The sequence below is a fragment of the Callorhinchus milii genome, unplaced genomic scaffold, assembly GCF_018977255.1.
Source record: "Callorhinchus milii isolate IMCB2004 unplaced genomic scaffold, IMCB_Cmil_1.0 Scaffold8, whole genome shotgun sequence".
Taxonomy (NCBI): Eukaryota; Metazoa; Chordata; class Chondrichthyes; order Chimaeriformes; family Callorhinchidae; genus Callorhinchus; species Callorhinchus milii.
The window spans coordinates 7,941,013-7,960,833 of NW_024704749.1; the positions used below are offsets into that span (position 1 = coordinate 7,941,013).

Consider the following 19,821-nt stretch of genomic DNA (forward strand, 5'->3'; position numbering starts at 1 on the left):
TCTACTTAACATGAAGCAATTCTGAGGCTACGAATGTGAAGGCTACTATATAAGTGTAACGGATCTGGATCTCTCTCCCTCAGTCTCTCTTCCTCTCCATCCCTTCCTCTTTGTAATTGGTGTTTACTCCTCCAAGAAAGCCTAATCCCATATAGCTGCCCCATTCTCTCTAGGAGCTTTTCTCCGCTCGTGTCTGTCTGATTGTGAAAAGCGCTTTATCAAATGCAAGGATTATTATTATTTTATTACAGTGCCCCTAACCAGCTAACCTGCTGTCTGCTCAGGTGTTTAACTGCCGTGTGGTGGACACTGATTTGGCGCTGGCATACTGCACGCTGCTGCCCAAACGGCAGGTGTTTGAGAAGCTGTGGAACGTCATCAATGACACGTGGCAAAATTACAGCAAAGTCTTGGTACGTCTGGCTCTGGGTGGGAATGTGCCATCACTCTGTTGCGTTGATCACTGTGTGTATACGTGGACACAGGCGCGTGTGCTTTGTGTTTGTGTGTGTTGTGACACAGTTCGTGTGTTGACTGATCTTCAGAGGAAGCATAGTTTGTGATCACTGACCTGGGGACTGGCTGTTTCAGGCAGTGGCCCAGGTCGGTGCTCAGCTGGCAGATTGGTATCAGGAGTCGCAGCAGAAGGAAAGTTTCACCTCTCTGATTGCTGACTCGGAGTGGGGTCTCAGGCTCAGCAAACTCGGGGTAAGTCTTTCAAATCATAATTTTCAAAAGGGATATATACTTGAAAAGGAACGATTTGCAAGGCTACGGGGAAAGAGTGGTGGAATGGGATTAGTTGGTTAGCTCTTTCAAAGATCAGGAACGATGGATCGAATGTCCTTCTATGCTATAGAATTCTATGATTCAAAGTCATGCACTCCTCCTAGCTGATTACATTGACCCACACACTCTTCTCTCTTCCGCAACCCTCTGCCCCCCCCCCCCCCCACCCCCTCACAGACACACAATAAATGTTAATTCCTGTCCCAAAACAGTCACTTTTTTAACCTTTTTTCTTCTCAACCTTTTCTTCTTTTGGAGCTACTTTTGGCTTCGCCAATGTTGCTTCACCTTACCATCTCATTTGTTTTCTGGCGTTTTCCAGATCTCCTTCCAGTCAGCGTTCAAGGAGTGTGCAACCAAGAAGAAGGAACTGATCCCTGTTCTGGTGGAGAACCCAAACACAGACTCAGAGCTGATCCTGCAGTACTGCCGGTGAGCAAAGCTTCTTTTCCCCCCCCACCCCCACTTCACCCTTCCCTCGGGGGCCCAGCCAGTACAATTAAAGTGCTTTGGGACATCCTGACATGACATCAATATAAATTTGCATTCACGGCACATTTCAAACCAGACCACAATGGTGACCTGCAATCACGCAGCCAGCGCCTTTCACATAAAAGAAACGTCTCAGGGCATTTTACAGAACCAGGTTAAGGGATAGAGTTCCAAGGGCAAACCTGGCGATGGGAAGAAATTCTCAGCTGTAACTAATGTTAGTTAGCCTCTGTTTACCTAACCGTCAGTAGGTTGTTAATCGATTGACGGATCGCTCTCCAGTTCTCCTTCAAAAAAATAACACTAATGATAATATGATCACTCAATCCACGACTCTTAGTAGGACACTGCTGTGTGTAATTGGCTGCAGTATTTTGCCCACAAAATACACAGTTGATCCACCACAATATATGCTGTGAAGCATTTTGAAATGTCTCAATGTCATGATTAGGCGCTATATCAAATACAAGGATTATTATTATTGTGGCATGTGTGTTTTCAGGACCTTTGAGCTGAATAGCGACATAGCTCTGCAGCTGTACGTCGAAACTCTGCTGCTGCGTGGGGGCAGCGCCCACAGTGGCGAAGGGGAGCCGGGGGGCGTGAAGCCGGCCCATACAGAGCTGTTGGCCAGAGCTGTCGAGATTGTTCCTTTGTTAAAGATCACCTCAGACTTGGTAGTCAGTCTGAACAGCTCTCTGTACAAGGTACCACTCCCGCTTTGCCTGAGAATCAGGGCCCTGCTTGTTAAAGACGGAGCATGCATTTTTATAGCACCTTATATGTGGAAATGCTTCACAGCACTTCACAGCAATTACTGTGGAGTCCCGTAGCGAGGTGGTTAGCGCGCTCGCCTTGCGAGTGAGAAGTCCCGGGTTCAATTCCCGGGCGGGGCGAAACTTTGGACAAGTTTCTGTTTACCTAGTAGTAAGTAGGAATCCAGTTGTTAGTCGATTGGCGGATCACTTTTCGGGGGTAACACAGTCCCTCCATTTTGCCACCTTCAAGACCCACCTCAAGGCCCTCCTCTTTGACCGTGCGTTCGATTTCCCTGCTTCCACCCCGTGCCCTTCACCCTCCTCGACCCCCAGCTCGGGTCCGTAACTCTGTCTGTCCAGGGCCTTGGGACGTCCTCATGACGTGAAAGGTGCTATACAATGTAATTTTGTTGTTGTTGTAATAATTCCTTAATAAAAAATAATAATAATAATTTAGTTCCTCATTGTTGTGCGCAAGGTCCCACAAATATATTAAACGCAAGGATTATTATTATTGTTGTTGTTGAGTCTCATCTTGGAAACATACATTTAACCTTGATTTATTTTTCTAAACATTGTTTAAGATGGACCCTTACGACTATGAAGTCATTGAAGGCGTCTTAAAGATTATAAATTTGGCAGATGAGAAGATTGTCAGCATCAATCTGGATCAGGTAGGAAAGGTTCAATTTCGTATTAAAAATTTGGAGAGGAAATTCCCCAAGTGAATGGTTATCTATCAGCTATGGATCTTTGTAACAAATCTGCCCTTTCTTTTTATATATATTAGGCTTTAAGTCTGTTGCAACACCTGTACTCCTACAATCGTGTTTCTCCTCTGTCAGACCTGGAACATGAGTACCTGATGGAGCATTCAATCACCCTCTCACCTGCGACCAAAACCCGGCTGCCCTTTCACCTGCTTTTCTTTGAAAACTCCCAGAGGTTCTGGACGATCATCTGTAAGTTTATTTGCTGAGCGTCAGATTCCCAGCTTCGCATTTTGAATAGTTGGGTATCTTTCACGTCCACCTGAGCGGGCAGACGGGACCTTGGTTTAATATATAATTGATTTAATATATAATTAATATATATAATTGATATATAATATAATAGGTGATAGGCTGCTCGACTGCTCACTGAGTCAGTGTGATTGAGTGTGAAGTTCTGTAGCTTCACTGAGTCCTGTAGCTCAGTGGTTAGAGCAAGCAAGAGACCTGGGTTTGATTCTTGGCAGGGTGAAACCTTGGGCAAATTTCCTTACTCCACACCACACACCTGATAATAATCCCTCAAGAGAAAAAACAATAATAAATTGGGCACTTCAATCCATGACTGTTTGTGGGACACTAATGTGGGCAATTGGCTGCCACGTTTCGCCCACAAATTCACTACAGAATATTCTGTTAAGCGCTTTGAAATGTCTAGAAGATGTGAAAAGCGCTATATCAAGTGTGAGGATTATTATTAATTTTACATAAGTGTTGTCGTCGTTTGTCTTTACAGCTGCAGAACTCAGTGAGGAGACGTTTCCCACTCTGCTCCTGATATCCAAACTGATGAAGGTGAGTTTCAGACCCACGGTAGCGACTGTGGGTGTGGGAAGCTGCCGCAATCTGTTACTGAGTCGGATTCTATCATTCGTTTTAAAAGGGAATGAGATAGAAGCTTGAAAAATGAGGGGTATCATAGAGCTCAGGAAAGTTGGATTAGGCACCATGCTTCAGGCAGGATTGAACTGTACTGTTGAGCCCAAAGAGCTTGGTTGGTATGCGTGTTTCTGAGTGAGTGAGTGGGTGGGTGGTCTCTGCCTCTCACTATGGGTGGTTCTCTTCCAGGTCTCCCTGGACAAGCTTTACATGTCTGCCGTCAAGCACGTCTTTGCCAAGACGCTGAAGCCTAGAGCCCTAAAGCAGGCCAAGGAGGGAAGTGTGTCACTGATAACCAAGGAAACTGCTGAAACTGTCCAGACCATCCAGTCCTATATTTTGTCAATCACAAACCCAGAGTGGGCAATCGCTATTTCCCATTGGATCGCACAAGAACTTCCAATAGGTAAATCTATTGCGCCTTCGGTCACCCTCCCTACCCTCCACCCATCCTGATTCCAACCTCTAGCTCGGGTGCAAATCCGTAACTGTCTAGCACCTTGTGACATCCTCCTGTTGTGAAAGGTGCTGTATAAATGTAATTTGTTGTTTTTGTGAGCCAATCTGGCTGGACCAATAGAATAAGACTAGTCCTACACTATCTCTCCAAATCCTTGATCTGTTCCTTCGCCAAATAGCTTTCTAATTCGCTTATGAATTTAGTGACACAATCTGTCTCCCCCTCCAGCCTCTCTGGGTAGTCCATTCCACATATTACCTGTGTGAAGTAGTTACATTTTAATTTGTTTGTTGTAATAATAGTTCTTGGATTTCATGTTGGGCTTTTAATGTTGAATTTGCTGGTAACTGTTTGTCCATTGCAGGACCGGATAAGATCCAGGCCCTGAAGTTCTGCCTGCAGCTGTCTGAGAACTGGCTGAACAGCACTTCGCCAAAGGTACAGTCATTCTAGCAGAGGCCACCATCGCTCGTAAAAAGGAAATTGGACAACTATCTCATATGCGGGACAAAGTGAACAGCTCTTTCTGTTTTGTCTCACCTTAGTAACTGAGTAACTGGGAGGGGTTGCGTGTACGTACCTCGGTAACAGCCTCTTCGCTAACTTTTTTGCCTGCGGGCTTTTAGCAGGTTTAGAAACCCTCACTTCTCGTCTGTTTGCAGGACGAAGCTCACCAGAAAGCTGAGAATTCGCTGAGCAAGTTGCGAGTGGAGTACGAGAGGTCAGCCACTGAGAATGTACTGAGGATTCACACCCTGAATAGCCCCGAGCACCTGAAACTAATCAAGCTGCCGGCCAAGCTCATCCGCTCACTGTATGAGCACAGCAGTATCGAGGAGAGGTTTAAACAGCCTACTGCTAGGAGCTATCCAGGTACGTGCACACACATACACCAGCTCCGTAAAACCAACACTAACTGCCCCATGACACTTTTGGAGGTGAGTTTACAACTTACCAGTGTCTTGCTCTACGCTACCTCTGTGACCTCCTAAAACCCTAACAAAATGTCCGCCATCTCCGCTCGGCGGATACTGACCTGTTCCACATCCCACGCCCCCCCTTCTCCCTCATCCGTCTGCTCCACCATCGGAGGTCAGGCCTCTAGCCTTTCTGCATCCACCCTCTGGGACTCCATCCTGGAGTCCCTCTGCCTCGCCCCATCCATTGCCTCCTTCAAGGCCCGTCTCAAGACCTTCCTCTTTGACTGCGTCTTCGGTCATTTTGCCACCTCTCTTGACTCCAGACCACAGCTTGGGTGTGAACCCTTGACTGTCCAGGGCCTTGGGACATCCTCCCGATGTGAACGGGCGCTTTTTAATGCAATTTGTTTTGTTGTTGAGAAGGGAGTTTGCCCTGGCACTATATTGCACTTGATGTGGTTACCAAGTGAAGTTCTTGTTTTAGATATCCACACCGCCGCTAACCAGCTCGCTGAAATAAACAGCCGGGATATCAATAAAATCCGGAGCGCCTTACTGGAGGAGTGGCTATGCCCTCCCAGCCAGCCAGATGCGGTAAGTTTTGAACAGGCAGGGCACACGGGCAGCGCCTGGCATGGGGGCTTTAACAAAGGTTAGAATTCCGTCAGTTCACCCACCCACGGGGACTCCGCTCAGGAGGCGTGGAAGCCAATCACTTCGATGTAATATACTTCCCACCTCCACAGGGATTCCGCATTGTAAGGCTCGGGATTCCTTGTTAAGGAAAATCCCACGTCAGAGCCGAATATTCCAATAATAACCTCTGGGATTTCCATCTATAGGTGGGATGCATGGAATTCTCAACTTGGTTTAGATGCTGTTAAGCATGGTGAAGGGTTTCCACGTGAGTCTGACACTCGCCTGATCCCCAAGAAACCACACACACAGTGGCACAATGTAACACTCTTTGCTAATCCTTAATTGACGGGGAAAATTCTCCTTGACTACTTAGGGAGGCTTAATAAAGCTCTCTCAAGGTTAATAGTGTATTTTTCCCCGCTACGTTTAGGGTGAGATGCCGCTGGAGTTTCTCAGCGATATGCAGGAAGATGCAGCTCTGTTGAGGTGAAGTGTTTTTTTTTGTTCATGGTGTAATATACAGGGTGGTTCTGTTAAAAGACGCTTCTCTGAGCTTGGGTTCACTTCGAGTTTAGAGGATTATTTTTAAACAGGAATATTTCTTGAAATGTGCATTTTATCAATCGAATGCCCTTTTCTTCTTGCAGAGTTATTTACCTCCTTCAGCCGTACCCCGTTGACTATAGCGCCAAGCTCCTCTCAACTTTTGCAACTGCTTCAACCTCTGTAAGTAATCAGCGTCTAAGAATGGATTTCCATGCCATGTGCTAGCGCCAACCTGTCCCTAACCAAGCACTCCGGGATGCTATCCCACGTGAAGGGCGCTATATAAATGCAATGTTGTTTAACCACTTGCAGAGCATTGAAGTGCCAATATCTACATGCGCGTGCTACATAGGAACAGGAGCAGGCCATTCAGCTCCTCAAGCCTACTCTGCCATTCTCCAAGATCATGGCTGATCTGTACCTCAACTCCAAATACCCGCCTTGGCTCCATATCCCTTAATGTTCTGACCTAACAAATATCTATCTACCTCAGTTATCTGCCAGTACTTGTTTCAATTGAATTTTTGTTCAAGCCGGAAGTGCTTTGTGTTTGAGTGCTGACTTTTACAAAGTGATTAGTGATCTGATCCAACCTGACCACACGCTTATGTTTTTTGGCTTTTCTAGCCTTTTGTCAACAAACAGCTGACATTTGCACACAGGAGCCGAGCTTTGCAGTGCTTGCTTCACATCGCAGATAGCAAGATGATAACTGCTATCAGCCAGCAGTCCATTGAGAAAGTCAAGTACGTGTGGTGTCTAGTGTTTGTATTTAACATAATTCTGTAGCAAGGAGGGGGTAGGGGATGCACAAGAAGAAGTCATTCATTGGTTTACATTGGAGAGCAGTGAGTGGGTGGAAAGAATGACACAGAGAGAGATGGTGGAGGCAGATTGTATCTTAAATTCTAGTGGTTGGTACTCTTGCCTTCGATTCCCAGAACTGATTCCTTAGGCAAGTTTCCTTACTCCACACGCCTCTGTTTACCTACTATTAAGTAGGAACCCGAATGTTAGTCGATTGGTGGATCACTTTCCAGGAGTAATAATCCCTCCCAAAAAAAATGTGATCACTCAATCCACAACTGTTTGTGGGACACTGCTGTGCACAATTGGCTGCCGCATTTCTCCCACAAAATACAGTTACCTTACTTTACATTCTATTGTAATACAGATAATTCACTGAACTGCCTACGTGTTGGAGTGCACGGTTTGCTCAATATATTCTGTGAAGTGCTTTGAGATGCCTCAACGAAGTAATAAGATGCTATATCAAAGGCAGGGTTATTATTATTATAAGATATCCCCCGAGGGTTGAGAGGGACAGAGAGTTCTGTAGGATTAATTGATCTTTGGCCGGTTAATCCTCATTGATTTTTTTTTCAGATTGAGTGTGAATACAGATAATCTTGAAGATAATTATTCCTATATGTTTCACTGAAGTGTCTGTGTCTTGAGCGCGGGGCTTTACTCAAGTGAGTGTTAACGACAGACCTCTCTCCTCCAGGTCGTATCTGAAGTGCTGCATTTACCTGGCGGAGTTTGAGATGCTGAACATTCCTTATACCACGGAGTCCTTCCACAACAGCGCCAAAGAGGGGATGATTAAAGGCTTGTGGAAGAACCACAACCATGAACCCAGGGTCAGCAAGAATAGTTCATTCTACAGGGTGTCCACAAAGTCCTCTTACCATCCCGTGTTAAGTGCTCCAAGGCACTGCCCTGCATGAGGAGAGCTATATAAATGCAAGTTGTTGTCACAAAACACAGCTATGAGACTATGGAGGAGCTGAAACAAGCTGTCGGAGATGCATTTTGCTTTGTCACCCCATCCATCCATATTACGGAAGACATTATACTGAACATGGCGACGGATCATTATCTGCCATGAAAATGATGGCGCTCACACACGCACAGCGATCCTCTGTCAGTTAAACACTTGTACTTCTCAATACAATTATCATCATTCTTCCACGTTTCAGTTGTTGGTCAGTGCATTGAAGAGAGAGAGAGAAAAAATGCGGGTAACAGGACTTTGGAGACACCCTGTACACTTGCACACACTGTCCAATTAGCAAACCTATTCAAAAGGGGCGAAACTGAGCAAAGAGAATGATTGTTTTATGTTTTTCCTCACAGGCTGTCCGTCTGGTGACTGAGCTGAGCTTGGAGTATGGGGTGTTTGACCAGCTGCTCTGGAATGGAATCCTGCAGAAGCTTCTTGGCTTTAACATGGTGAATACAGCGGCTTCACACAATCTACATCCTGAACGCTGTGTGCAGGGCGGGTTTTATTTTTGTTTGTGTGTCATCAGACCCACTCCACTATAGAGGGGGTCACAGCCGAGCCTGACCTCTCCTCACCTGGCTGCCAAACGCACCCTACCAGTAGAAGGTGGTGAAGGGGACAAGGAGTAGGAGCCTGGCTAGTTTTCACCTCCCGATCCTGGGGACAATTTAGCCTCTCAATGTAATAAAGGGGAATGTTACATCATCATCTTTTCAAGTCTCTAGGGCTCATTATAAACTAGGGCTGTTTGGTGCTGCATGTGTTTGTTGTTCTGTGTCTTGCAGAATAACTACCTGAGGAAGGTTCTGATGGCAATCACTGCAGTGCACGCTCTGTGGCAGGTATGGCAATGCTTTGCTTTGTAAACACTCTTGCCTTCGTGTGCTGCTGATCACTTTTTATGTCTGTTATATTTAAGAGATGTCCCCAGCTGGCAAATGGCCATTGATCTTGTGTGAATATCGAAAGAGCTGTCATATTTCATGGTGCCAATCAGTTCTAGAAATGTCTCAGCAAACGTAACGCCTACCACTGACATGTCTTAGTTTGGTTAAAGACTAATATGTCTGTGTAATTTCCCCTTCTGACACAAACGCATTCCTAACTCCTTTTCCTAACTCCTCTGACAATGCAGTGGTGCCCCCAGCACTGCACTGGACTGTGAGCTCAAGTCCCAACATGATCCAGAGGTGAGAGTGCAGCTAGAGAAGCCAAGCAGTTTTACAGATTTGGGTTTGCGGGCAGCCCTGTCAATCAAATGTTTCACAATCACAAAATTGTAATTTTAGAGCACTCACCTCGCAAGTGAGAGGACCCAGGTTCGATTCCCAGGTTCGATTCCTGGGCAGGGCGAAACGTTAGGCAAGTTTCCTTACTCCACATGCCTCGGTTTATCTAGCAGTAAGGAAGAACCCAGTTGTTAGTCGGTTGGCGGAGCGCTTTTCCGGGGGTAATAATCCCTTCAATAAATAAATAATAATTTGGTCACTCAATGCACTACTGTTTGTGGGACGCTGCTGTGCGCAATTGGCTGCCGCGTTTCACCCACAAAATATGCAGTAAACTCACTTGACAGTACATTCTTTGAAGCTCTTTGAGACTTCTTGAAGTCGTGATAAGGCACTATATCAAGGGTAAGTTTTATTATAATTATTATTATCATCCCTGCAGATCCCAAACTTTACCCGAGCATGGCGCAGTGTGATCCTTGCACCCTTCCTCACAGGTATGTTAATCCTCACTTCACTTCATTACCATTTTACAAAATGTCAGCAGAACGCAGTGTTTGTATTGATGTTGTCTTGTTTCATTCTTTGACTAGCCTCGAGCCCGCCAAGTCCCAGGCAGCTGGAGGCCTGTTACCAGTCTTTTGTCCTCTTAATCAAGTAGGTGCTTCCAAATCCATCGCTATCTCTTCCCTCCGCCAACCGCTGTGTTAGCCTATGGATTTTTGGGGGATCACCCGATGTCTGACCCATGCAAAAACCCATCACTATGATCAGCCAGGTGTCTGACGCGTGCTTAAGAATATCCAAAGAATATCCAAACCAGACTGAATTTTTGCCACCCACACATGGAAATTTCCATGTCTAGAGTAGCCTTGTACATATCAGGGAATCTGAATTTTTTATGTGGAGTTTCTTTCCACGCCCTTGAACTTCTTCCAGGATATCGTTTTGCAGTGTCTGCAGAATCTAAAGAGATTAGATCTAATGTACTCCTCCAGGTTGTTTTTTACCATTTCCATCCACACTTTAATGGAGACTATTTTAAGTATCAAAGATAACTTGGTTGATAGAGCTGCTTATCGATTTCCTCTTGTACGTGGGTTGTTTTTTCCACATGCCTGATTCAATATATGAGTTTATTCCTTGTGAATTTCCCCTACCACCCGTCTTTCTCTCTCCCCCTCCCTCTGCTCTGGAAGGTGCCCGGTTCTCCTCGATGTCGACCTGTTTGGCATCGCGAAGCAGTTTGCACAGCTGGAGCTGTCTTCGTTCTCTCTGGGCTGCTTGCTGCTCGTCCCTTATTCAGAGAAAAAAGAGCAACAAATACAGGTGTGTAAAGTCTGCAACATCGCTGACCGCAGTCCCAGCTAGCTACCCGCACCCATTAAACCACTACCTTTGATTAAAATATATATATTATATATATGTGTGTTTTTGATCCATAAAATGAGTGTAGTCCTGTAGCGTATTGATTAGACACTCTCTCTGCAAGCGAGAGGGCCCAGGTTTGATTCCCGGGCAGGGCAAATCCTTAGGCAAGTTTCCTCCTTACTCCACACGCACACACACACGCCACTCACAAGGAACCTGCTTGTTAGCTGATTGGCGGACTGGCGGGTAATTATGTTCAGTGTTCCTTTCGTTCTCTTTGACCGAGCCTTCAGCTCCCCTCTCGACTCTCTTCCCCCTCCTCGCTCCCTCCCTTCCCCCCCCTTACCCCCCCCCCCTCGCCCCCCCCCCCCTCACCCTGACCATTTCCCCCCTGCTCGGGTCATGACCCAACTGTGCAGCGCCTTGGGACGTCCTCCTGACGTGAAAGGCGCTTTATAAATGGAATCTTGTTGTTGTTGTTGTTGTTGTTACAACCACTGAAGAGGATGGCTTTTTGCTTCTCTCTGATTTTAAAACCAGAAACCCACTCGGGTTCTTGTAAGGAAATGTCAGTGTGATGTGTGCAGGGCTACACAGTGAGGCATTGTGCTTGCTCTCCACAGAGGTTTCTTGTGTCCGTTGATCCGGTGAAGATTTTGCAGCAGGTTGTGGACCACATGAGCACTGGCGAGGTCGCAGGATTCGGCTCGAAGGTAAAAAGCCGACTCTGACACAGAGAGTTATCATTATAACCATCCCACGCACTTGATCTAGCAGCGGCAGCGTCTCAAAGCACTAGAGACAGCAATTGTTGTTTACTGCCCTGGGCAATGGGAGAAACTCCCTTCTCTCTTCCCTTGAAGGCGAGACAGTGACTGACTGAGACAAGGCACTTGTCTTAGCGATTTGTTGCTACAGTCGCTTCAGTCCCACAGTTCCACCTCGCCTCCTCCTTTTCCTCCTTCAAGGTTCGTCTCAAGACCCTCCTCTTTGACTGCGCCTTCGGTCACCCTCCTACCACCACTCTCCTTGCCCTCCACTCCTCCTGATTCCAACCTCCAGCTCAGGTTCAAATCTCTTACGTCATCCCAATGTGAAAGGTGATGTATAAATGTAGTTTGTTGTCCACGCCCCGAAACTCTGGAACTCTCCCTCAATCCCTCTGCCTTGCCACTTCCTTCTCCATCTTCAGGTCGCATCTGAAGACCTTCCTCATCGACTGGGTTTGCAGTCACCTTTCCCCTCACTCCCTGACGCAGTGTCAGGCTTCACTGCTATCAAGCGCCCTGTGTGAAGGGCGCTCTATAAATACTAGATACTGTTGCTGTCCACGTCATGATGGTTATAGTCCTAGCGATGTGTGGGCTGGGTAGAAAAATGGGAAGGTGCAGGAGTATTGGTGAGCTGGCATTGACCCGCTCCTGTGTGTGTTTCTAACTCTGAAAGATTACAAAGTTAGTGCTGGATCGGGTGGTAGACGAGAAGCAGTTTGCCAAACTGCTTGGGACTGAATACTTTGCTCTGCTGAAGCAGCACATGATGGAGAGAAAGCGAGGCCCAGAGCTGGTGGCTTTCCTCATGAGCAGCAACAGGTGAGTGACGCTCACTGAGTCACAAAACAGCATTCAGGGACTTCCTGTCTAATTATTCTGATTAATCCAATTTTTTGTTTTGGAGGACTTATTACCCTCAGAAAGCAATCCATCAATCGACTAACAATCCTGCTTACTACTGGGTAAATAGAGGCTTGTGGAGTAAGGAAACTTGCCTAAGGTTTTTCGCCCCCCGCCCCCACCGATCCCTCCCTAATCTGGAGGATTGTTGACCAGGTCACCAGGAGAAACTCCCTTTTCTCTTATGTTCACCTGAAGAACCGACACAATTTGATGTCTCATTCAGACCCAAAGGGCTTCCCCCAGTGCCTCGCTGACGTATTAGCCTGGATTGTGAACTCAAACTTTCAACATCCTTTAGGCTCTGAGGCGAGTGTGCTAACAACTACATCCCACTTGCAATACAGCCTCATTTGGTTGGGTTTAGGTGTGGTGGGGAAGGTGAGGGGCATGTTTGGGTCGGATGAAAAGAAGTAATTCTTTACGAAGATGGTAATTATTAATCAGAAAAAGTTACCAGGAACAGAAACTGTGTTTGAATTAATAAAATGATTCCCCCTCAAACACACACTAAGCGTCCTATGACTTCTGCAGCCTGAACGATATTATGCCTTTCGCCATCGAGTGTCTGAAGCGGGAAGGAAAGAGCGTGCAATCGAACTTCTCCCCAGAGGATATTTTACAGGTAATCTGAGCTTCAGGGAACCAGTGAAAGCCACCCGGATTTTCACAAAATTCACATCAAAGAATGCAAAGTCAAGATGGTAATCATTCAGAAATCACAAAGTCACTTGTGGTTCTGTCTATTGTACATCTAAGGGCTGAAATACCTAACTTCAGCAACTGCCTCTCCCCGTCAACCTCCTCTCCTTCATCCAAATAAACCAACTGGGAGGAGAAGGGCAGAACTGGCAAAAAAAAAACAATTTGCGATTATGCAGCCACCTTCATACGGGGCAGCGTCTCGGGAGCGCTTCATGACAGCGCGGTTTTACGGTGAGCCGGGAAGAAAGGCGAGGAGACCTGGTATGGTCGGAGTGACAAAAAGTCTTCAGATGCGAAGAAGATAAAAATGGGGCAGGAAAAATCTCTTTTTAAAGGGGGGCAGCTTCTCCCTTAACGCTGCTCTAAACTTGTGGCGTAACTTTTAATGCCTTGCACTTTTGTCCTTGCAGCAGTGTCTCCGTGAGAAGATGTAGGAGCCTCAGAACTTCACAGAAAGAATGTTTCTCTGCCCACCAACTGAGAAAGTTGACATCACTTTCTGCAGTGTTCATTCGTTGGGTTTGTCTGTTCAATCGTGGGCGTTTTGCGCCAATGTTAATTAAGATTAATGACAGATCCTGATGCCCAGGTAACAAACTTTTTATAGAGTTTAAGTATTTTACCAGTTCCTACATTTAAAGTCTCACTATTTTGTAATTGAACTAAAAGTACATTTAAGTTGTGGGTGGAAGAGTGGATGATGATGATGATATCTGGGCAGACGAAGAGTAGGATGAATTTTGATGTGGGTGATATTTGCTTATGTTGTGGTCTGAGAGGTACATGCCAACCCTGTGATTTGTATCAGCGGGTCCTCTGCATTTAACAAGTGGGCGAATCAACCGGTGTTATTTGATGAACCCACATCCGGTTTATAATGTTCTTGGAGTGGTACCATTGTGTTGTATATGACAAACACACAGACAGCCTTAGGCTTTCCATGTGTACAGCTTTTGTATATTTAATTCAAATGTGTTACTAAACGTATACTCGAGACAAATTACGTTCTTGGAAATAAAAACCCTAAAACACACAGTAAAATGTGGGCGAGTACGTGCAGCTATTTACATAAAGAAATGGGAAAATCGATGGAGGGCAAACATTTATTTATTTGTTTTATAAAAGCGAAGACCGTAACAAAGAACTGGCATTTTTACAGAATCTTGTCAACTTTAGCCAAACTCTCACCCACTCACAGGGACCTCTGTAGCTCACTGTCTAACACTGAGGCTATCTGCTATTTATAACCAGGTTAAAGTGCTGATCCACACAATATCGGTTCCTAATAAGGTGAGGTTTCCTGTTGGCAAATTAAATCTTTTTTGGGGGGCAGCTGGGTGTCTGACACATGCGGAAACCCATCACTGTGCTTAAGAATATTTAAACCAAACTGAGAATTCCATGCATCTCACCTACATGTGTAAATCCCAGAGATAGATTGTTAGAATGGAAAGTATTAGGCGCAGGTTGGCAAGAACCAAGCCTTAGGGACAGAGTATGCATTAGGGTAACTGCTGGTATCCAACCAGCTAAAACCACATACTACAACAACAACAAGACTACATTTGTATAGCGCCTTTCACATCGGGAGGACATCCCATGGCTTGCCATTCACAGCACTGCCTAGCAAAGTCAAAAAGTTAAGTCAAATTAAGTGAAAAGCCCCGGTTTGTCAATCAGCTTAGTGCTAACGTGGTGGCTGAACTCTATGCTCGCCTCCGTTCCACTAATTAAAACTCATCAGCTTATAATTTTCCAGATACAATATTAAAGACCATCAAAGGTGACACCTCAAAACAGAGGCGAAGAGAGAGGCTAGCGTCATATAAAGTCAGCAGCTAAATAGTCACTAATTACATCAGTAGCTTATTGTTTCAAGAAAAATTGGCTGTAAACAGCCATTGATTTTAGTTCTTTGACATTGGGTGGATTAATGCTGTGCTGCAGGAGTTATGTTGGGGGTGGAGGGGTCTCTCGCCCTTTTTCAAAAACAATTTTTTAAAAAAGTTCTTGCCAATAAAAATCCAGAAGGAAACATGGGATGTAACTTACAAAACTGATATTTTTTTAATAACCTGCATCCTGTGGAACGAAGAGTTGGGAAGTTGAACAAGCAAGGAGCTAATTGGAGCCGAGATATGATGAATGAGTGAATGAGGGTCTCGGTGGCCTGAGGAGAGAGACAGTGAAGGAGCTGGACGATTTTGCGGAGGTGGGGGAAGGCAGAATAGGTAATGATGTGTATGTGGGGTATGAAGTACAAACCCCTCCTGAAAATAAGCACAGTTGCAAGATTGAGAGAGATAGACATCTTTTTGCTCGGTCTTTATATGATTTCCTATTCTGAAGGCAAAATAGGTCAAGAGGTATAGTGATTAGCATCAAATAGCTGCCTTTCAGCATTCAACTTGTGGCCAAACGGCATAGTGTAATTAATTAAGTTAAAGATCCTGTGATACTTGGGAAACGAGAAGGGGTTTCATCCAGTGTCCTGGTCAACAATCCCCCAGAGAAATGGATCATTCTCTTTGTGCTTGTTTGTGCCACCTCGCTGCCACCCATTCTCTCTCTCTCTCTCCCCCGCCCCCCCCCACCCCCGGAAATACACAGGTACTACACTTGATAGCATTTGGCTTTGAGGATTATTATTATTACTGGTGCTTTAAACGTGGGTTAGAGAGTTTTAATTGTGCCTCTGCTTGTGTGGAGGGCACAAGACCATTTGTGTTATTCGCAAGCTTCAAATATCAAAACACTGTCCTGCTCACTTATCGGGCACCTGCATGCTCTCCTATGCATTTTTTCAACTTAATATTGGCAGTCTGTTTGTTGGAAGCTAATTGCATAATTGTTTGCTTGCGCTTGGAAAACGTCTCTTACAAAGCAATCAGTTACTTGTAACTTTGTCCTAACTTTAGCCAACTTTGATCTTGCATGTTTGCTGAGGACTGTGTGCTGGCAGGTCACATCGCAGATGTGTTTTCTCTAACCCTGTGTAGCTGTAGTATTATAGTAGTATCAGAACTCTGGACCATTGCTGTGCTGCTCATTTACAATCCAAGCCGTATTGTGGCTCCTCCCATGATCTATGTTGCAAGATCTGACCTGTATAACTGTTCAGTCAGACGGGTGCAGTGAGCTGTGTAAGGAAGCTTGTACAGTGCAGCAATGAATAACACAACCATCAACTGTAGAATCGCTGACATCCCGTCCATTTATAATGCACCGGCCATCATCATCACCTCCAGCCTGGGCTTAGTGGCCAACGTGCTGGCTTTGTGGATCTTCTGCTTTTACCTCAAGTCCTGGAAGCCCAACACTGTCTACTCCCTGAACCTGGCCATCGCAGACCTGATGCTCGCTGTGTTCTGCTTGCCGTTCCGGGCAGACTACTTTGTGCGTGGGAAGAACTGGGTGTTTGGTGATGTGATGTGCCGCATTAACGTGTTCTTAGTCTCCCTGAATCGCGCTGCAAGTATTGCCTTCCTGATGGTGATGGCGATGAACCGCTACTTCAAAGTCATGCACCCTTACCACAGGGTCAGCAGGATCTCGGGGCTGTGTGCTGTGAAGGTGTCTTGCCTACTGTGGGCGGAGAGCGTGGCCATTACTGCCTACCTCCTGGCTGAATCTCACGACTTCAAACACGACAGCAAGACCCTCTGCGAGAACTTCAACATGGACAACCCACTGGGCACAGCATCCTTTATCTGGCACAATGTGGTCTTTATCTTCTTCAAATTCACCCTGCCCATCTGTATCCTCCTTTTTTCCACCTTCGGCATCGTCTTCAAGATCAGGCAGATGAGCCCTGAACTCAGACACAAGTACAGGAAGACCATCAAGCTCCTTGCCGCTGTGGCGATAGTCTTTGTCTTGTGTTTCTTGCCGACCAGCGTGGCGCTGATAGCCGTGGTTGTCCACAGGAGGACCAAGGATCTCAATTGTAGGAGCTATGAGGTTTCAGTCCAGGTGTTTTATAACACTCTGTTCGTCACCTACTTCAACATCGTGCTGGATCCCATCGTTTACTACTTCTCCAGCTCGGTGTTTCAGACCGCCTTCAGGAGGGCGCTCAACACCTGCCGCTCGGGGGCAGCCACCGACACCGAGGCTCCTTCCCAGGAGGGAGAGCTTGACGACAAGCCGATGAAACGGAGTCCAGTTGACTGCCAAACCACCGAAACATTCAGTGACTGAGTGAAGCCAAGGGGAGGTCGGGATCTATGATGTGGGTTGGGACATCACAGGTGGGATTGTTGTGGAGCGCAGTGGCTCGGTTTCTGGAGGCAATTTGCAGCAGCCACACAGCAAAGTCCCACAAACAAAGATGAAATAAGTGACTGATTTTCTCTGAAGCCAGGACTCAGCAGGAGAAGCTCCCTTCTCTTTTCCAACACTGTCCCTGGATTTTCAACATCCTCTTGAACAGGTAGACATGCGTTGTGATGTCTTAAGGAGTATACTGTAAAAGGTACTGACTGTATTTTGTGGGCGAAACACGGCAGCCAGTTACACACAGCAGTATCCCAGTCATGGATTGAGTGACCAATTTTTTTTTCTGGAGGGATAGCGATCCACCAATTGACTAACAATCCGGTTCCTACTTACTGTTAGGTAAACAGGCGTGTGGAGTTAGGGAACTTGCCTAAGATCTGACCCAGCCCTGGGTCCTCTCGCTTGCAATGTGAGTGCTTTGCTAGAGGATGTAATATAAATCGCTCGAAATGAAGGGTGTGTTTGTAAACTTCTTTATTTGTCAATCCAAACACTCAAAAATCCACCACTCTAAGCAATACAGTTTGTCCCATTCGCAGTATATTTGGGGACGAAACTCAGCAGCCAATTGCACACTATAGGATCCCACAAACCGTCATGAATTGAATTGACCAATTTTATTTTTTTTAATTTTGTTTTCTTGAGGGATTATTATCAGGAGTGTGGAGTAAGGAAACTTACCCAAGGTTTGTTGTTTTAATAGGGTTCCACTGTACACAGAGCCATTTGTTGGTTCCAAGTCGGGGATAATTTCTGTAAAAAGCGATGAGAACACTGCCTTATTTACTATCTTAGCTTCAATGTATTAAACATCCCAACACGTTTTGGTGAAATTCTTCCCCCATCACACACACACACACACACAGGCAGTGGAGTGAACCACTGCAGCTCTCTGTCTAACACCGAAGCTGCAAACAGAAGACAACAAATTACACTTACACTTACACAACGCCTTTCACATTGGGAGGACGTCCCGAGACACTGGACAATCAAGGACTTGCACCTGAGCTGGGGGTTGGGATCAGGAGGGTGGAGGGTAGGGAGGATGGGGATTGGAGGGTGACCGAAGGCAGGCTGTTGCGGTCCATGTCCGGGTTAGTACAGTCATTTTGGGGGATTTCTCCCCCAGAAAGCGATCCATCAATCAACTAACAATCCTGCTTGTCGTTGATCTTGGAGTGTTGCCAGTGTTTTGTATATGACAAATACAGACAACCTGAAGCTTTGCGGGTGTACAGCTTTTGTATATTTCATTCAAATGTGTGACTAAACATGTACTCAAAACGATTTACGTTCTTGGAAATAAAAACCCTAAAACACACAATAAAATGTGGGCGAGTACCTGCAGCTATTTACGTAACAAGTGGCAAAACGGATGTCGTACAAACCTTTATTTGTTTGGTTTATAAAAGCACAGACTGTAATGGAGAACTGACATTCTTTGCAGCATCTGAAAGTGGATCGTGGGGAAAAACTGCTGAGGGTAGTGACTGTTTTTTTTATTGGAGTCATAGTAACTGTCCCACATACGGCCTCTTGAACTGGAGAAATGTCAGCCAGGGCACTAGGGGAGTCTTTGATAGAGGTGAATGAATGTCGGCAGGGGTGCGTGGGGTGGAGGAGCTCTCATAGCCAACACACGTAAACATACACACACACACACAAATACAAACAGGGAGCGGAAGGAGCTACTGCAACTCGCTGTCTAACACTGAAGCTATCAGACAGTTATAACCGGGTTGGTTCCTAATGAGATGAAGGGTTTCCTGCTGGCACAGATCAGGCGCAGGTTGGTGAGAGCCAAGGCTTGGTGGTCCCCAGAGAATGGACCTCCGAGAGTCTAAACTGCATAACTTGCCATTGAGAGTACTGGCTAAGGAAGTCAAAAATGAAGTCGAATGAAGTCAAAAAGCCCCGTTTTGTCAATCAGCACAGTACTAACATGGTGGGTGAACTCTGTGCTCACCTCCTATCTGCTAATTAAAACTCGTCAGGTTATCATTTTCCAGATACAAAATAAAGACCATCAAAGGTGACAACTCAAAAGAGCGGTGGAGAGAAAGGCTCGTGTCATATATAGTCAGCAGCTAAATAGTCGCTAATTACTGCGATAGTTTATTGTTTCAAGAAAAGTAGACTGTAAAAAGCCATTGACCATAGTTCTTTGACATTGCGTGTACATTAATGCTGAGCTGAGGGAATTTGGTTGGGAGTGGTGGGGGGGGCGGTGGTGATGGGTCTCTTACTCTGTCAAAAAACTTGGTTTACATGTTCTTGCCAATAAAAATGCAGAAAAGAACATGGGATGGAAGTTACAATCAACCACAGGCATGTGCTCCTCAACAGTGACCATTTGGGAAATAGGTGAGAACTTTGTGCAATCACCAGTTTTGTAACTTTCTCCTCATCTTTCCTTCTGCATTTTGTATTGACAAGAACTTCAATCAGCAGCCCTTCTTATTCATCAGAAAAATGCACCTTAACATGTTGAAATATCTTGAAAGCGCTGTGCAGGCAGTCACT

The 19,821-nt window shown here is 45.7% G+C and overlaps 2 protein-coding genes across 2 annotated transcripts in view; both read left to right on the forward strand.

The window, feature by feature from the left end:
- kntc1 (kinetochore associated 1) overlaps positions 1–14,061 on the forward strand; it is a 34,107-nt gene extending 20,046 nt beyond the window's left edge. Inside the window, exons 41-64 of the mRNA XM_007902211.2 lie at positions 285–413; positions 592–708; positions 1,112–1,221; positions 1,784–1,988; positions 2,624–2,713; positions 2,830–3,001; positions 3,546–3,604; positions 3,878–4,094; positions 4,513–4,586; positions 4,811–5,021; positions 5,553–5,662; positions 6,138–6,193; positions 6,355–6,433; positions 6,881–6,999; positions 7,761–7,896; positions 8,393–8,488; positions 8,828–8,884; positions 9,714–9,768; positions 9,865–9,928; positions 10,471–10,600; positions 11,266–11,355; positions 12,089–12,234; positions 12,850–12,940; positions 13,431–14,061. Coding sequence (XP_007900402.2) covers positions 285–413; positions 592–708; positions 1,112–1,221; positions 1,784–1,988; positions 2,624–2,713; positions 2,830–3,001; positions 3,546–3,604; positions 3,878–4,094; positions 4,513–4,586; positions 4,811–5,021; positions 5,553–5,662; positions 6,138–6,193; positions 6,355–6,433; positions 6,881–6,999; positions 7,761–7,896; positions 8,393–8,488; positions 8,828–8,884; positions 9,714–9,768; positions 9,865–9,928; positions 10,471–10,600; positions 11,266–11,355; positions 12,089–12,234; positions 12,850–12,940; positions 13,431–13,454 — 2,637 coding nt within the window. The 3' untranslated portion in view covers positions 13,455–14,061. The remainder of the gene's footprint in view (positions 1–284; positions 414–591; positions 709–1,111; positions 1,222–1,783; positions 1,989–2,623; positions 2,714–2,829; positions 3,002–3,545; positions 3,605–3,877; positions 4,095–4,512; positions 4,587–4,810; positions 5,022–5,552; positions 5,663–6,137; positions 6,194–6,354; positions 6,434–6,880; positions 7,000–7,760; positions 7,897–8,392; positions 8,489–8,827; positions 8,885–9,713; positions 9,769–9,864; positions 9,929–10,470; positions 10,601–11,265; positions 11,356–12,088; positions 12,235–12,849; positions 12,941–13,430) is intronic.
- Positions 14,062–16,188: 2,127 nt separating this feature from the next.
- Positions 16,189–17,220, forward strand: LOC103184287 (hydroxycarboxylic acid receptor 2-like). Its single transcript, XM_042337358.1, has one exon. The coding sequence runs from the start codon at positions 16,189–16,191 to the stop codon at positions 17,218–17,220; it is 1,032 nt and encodes a 343-aa protein (XP_042193292.1).
- Positions 17,221–19,821: the final 2,601 nt, after the last annotated feature.

Coding starts and splice junctions, on each gene's coding strand:
- LOC103184287 (XM_042337358.1), top strand. CDS start 16,189: ATGAATAACACAACCATCAACTGTAGAATCGCTGACATCCCGTCCATT.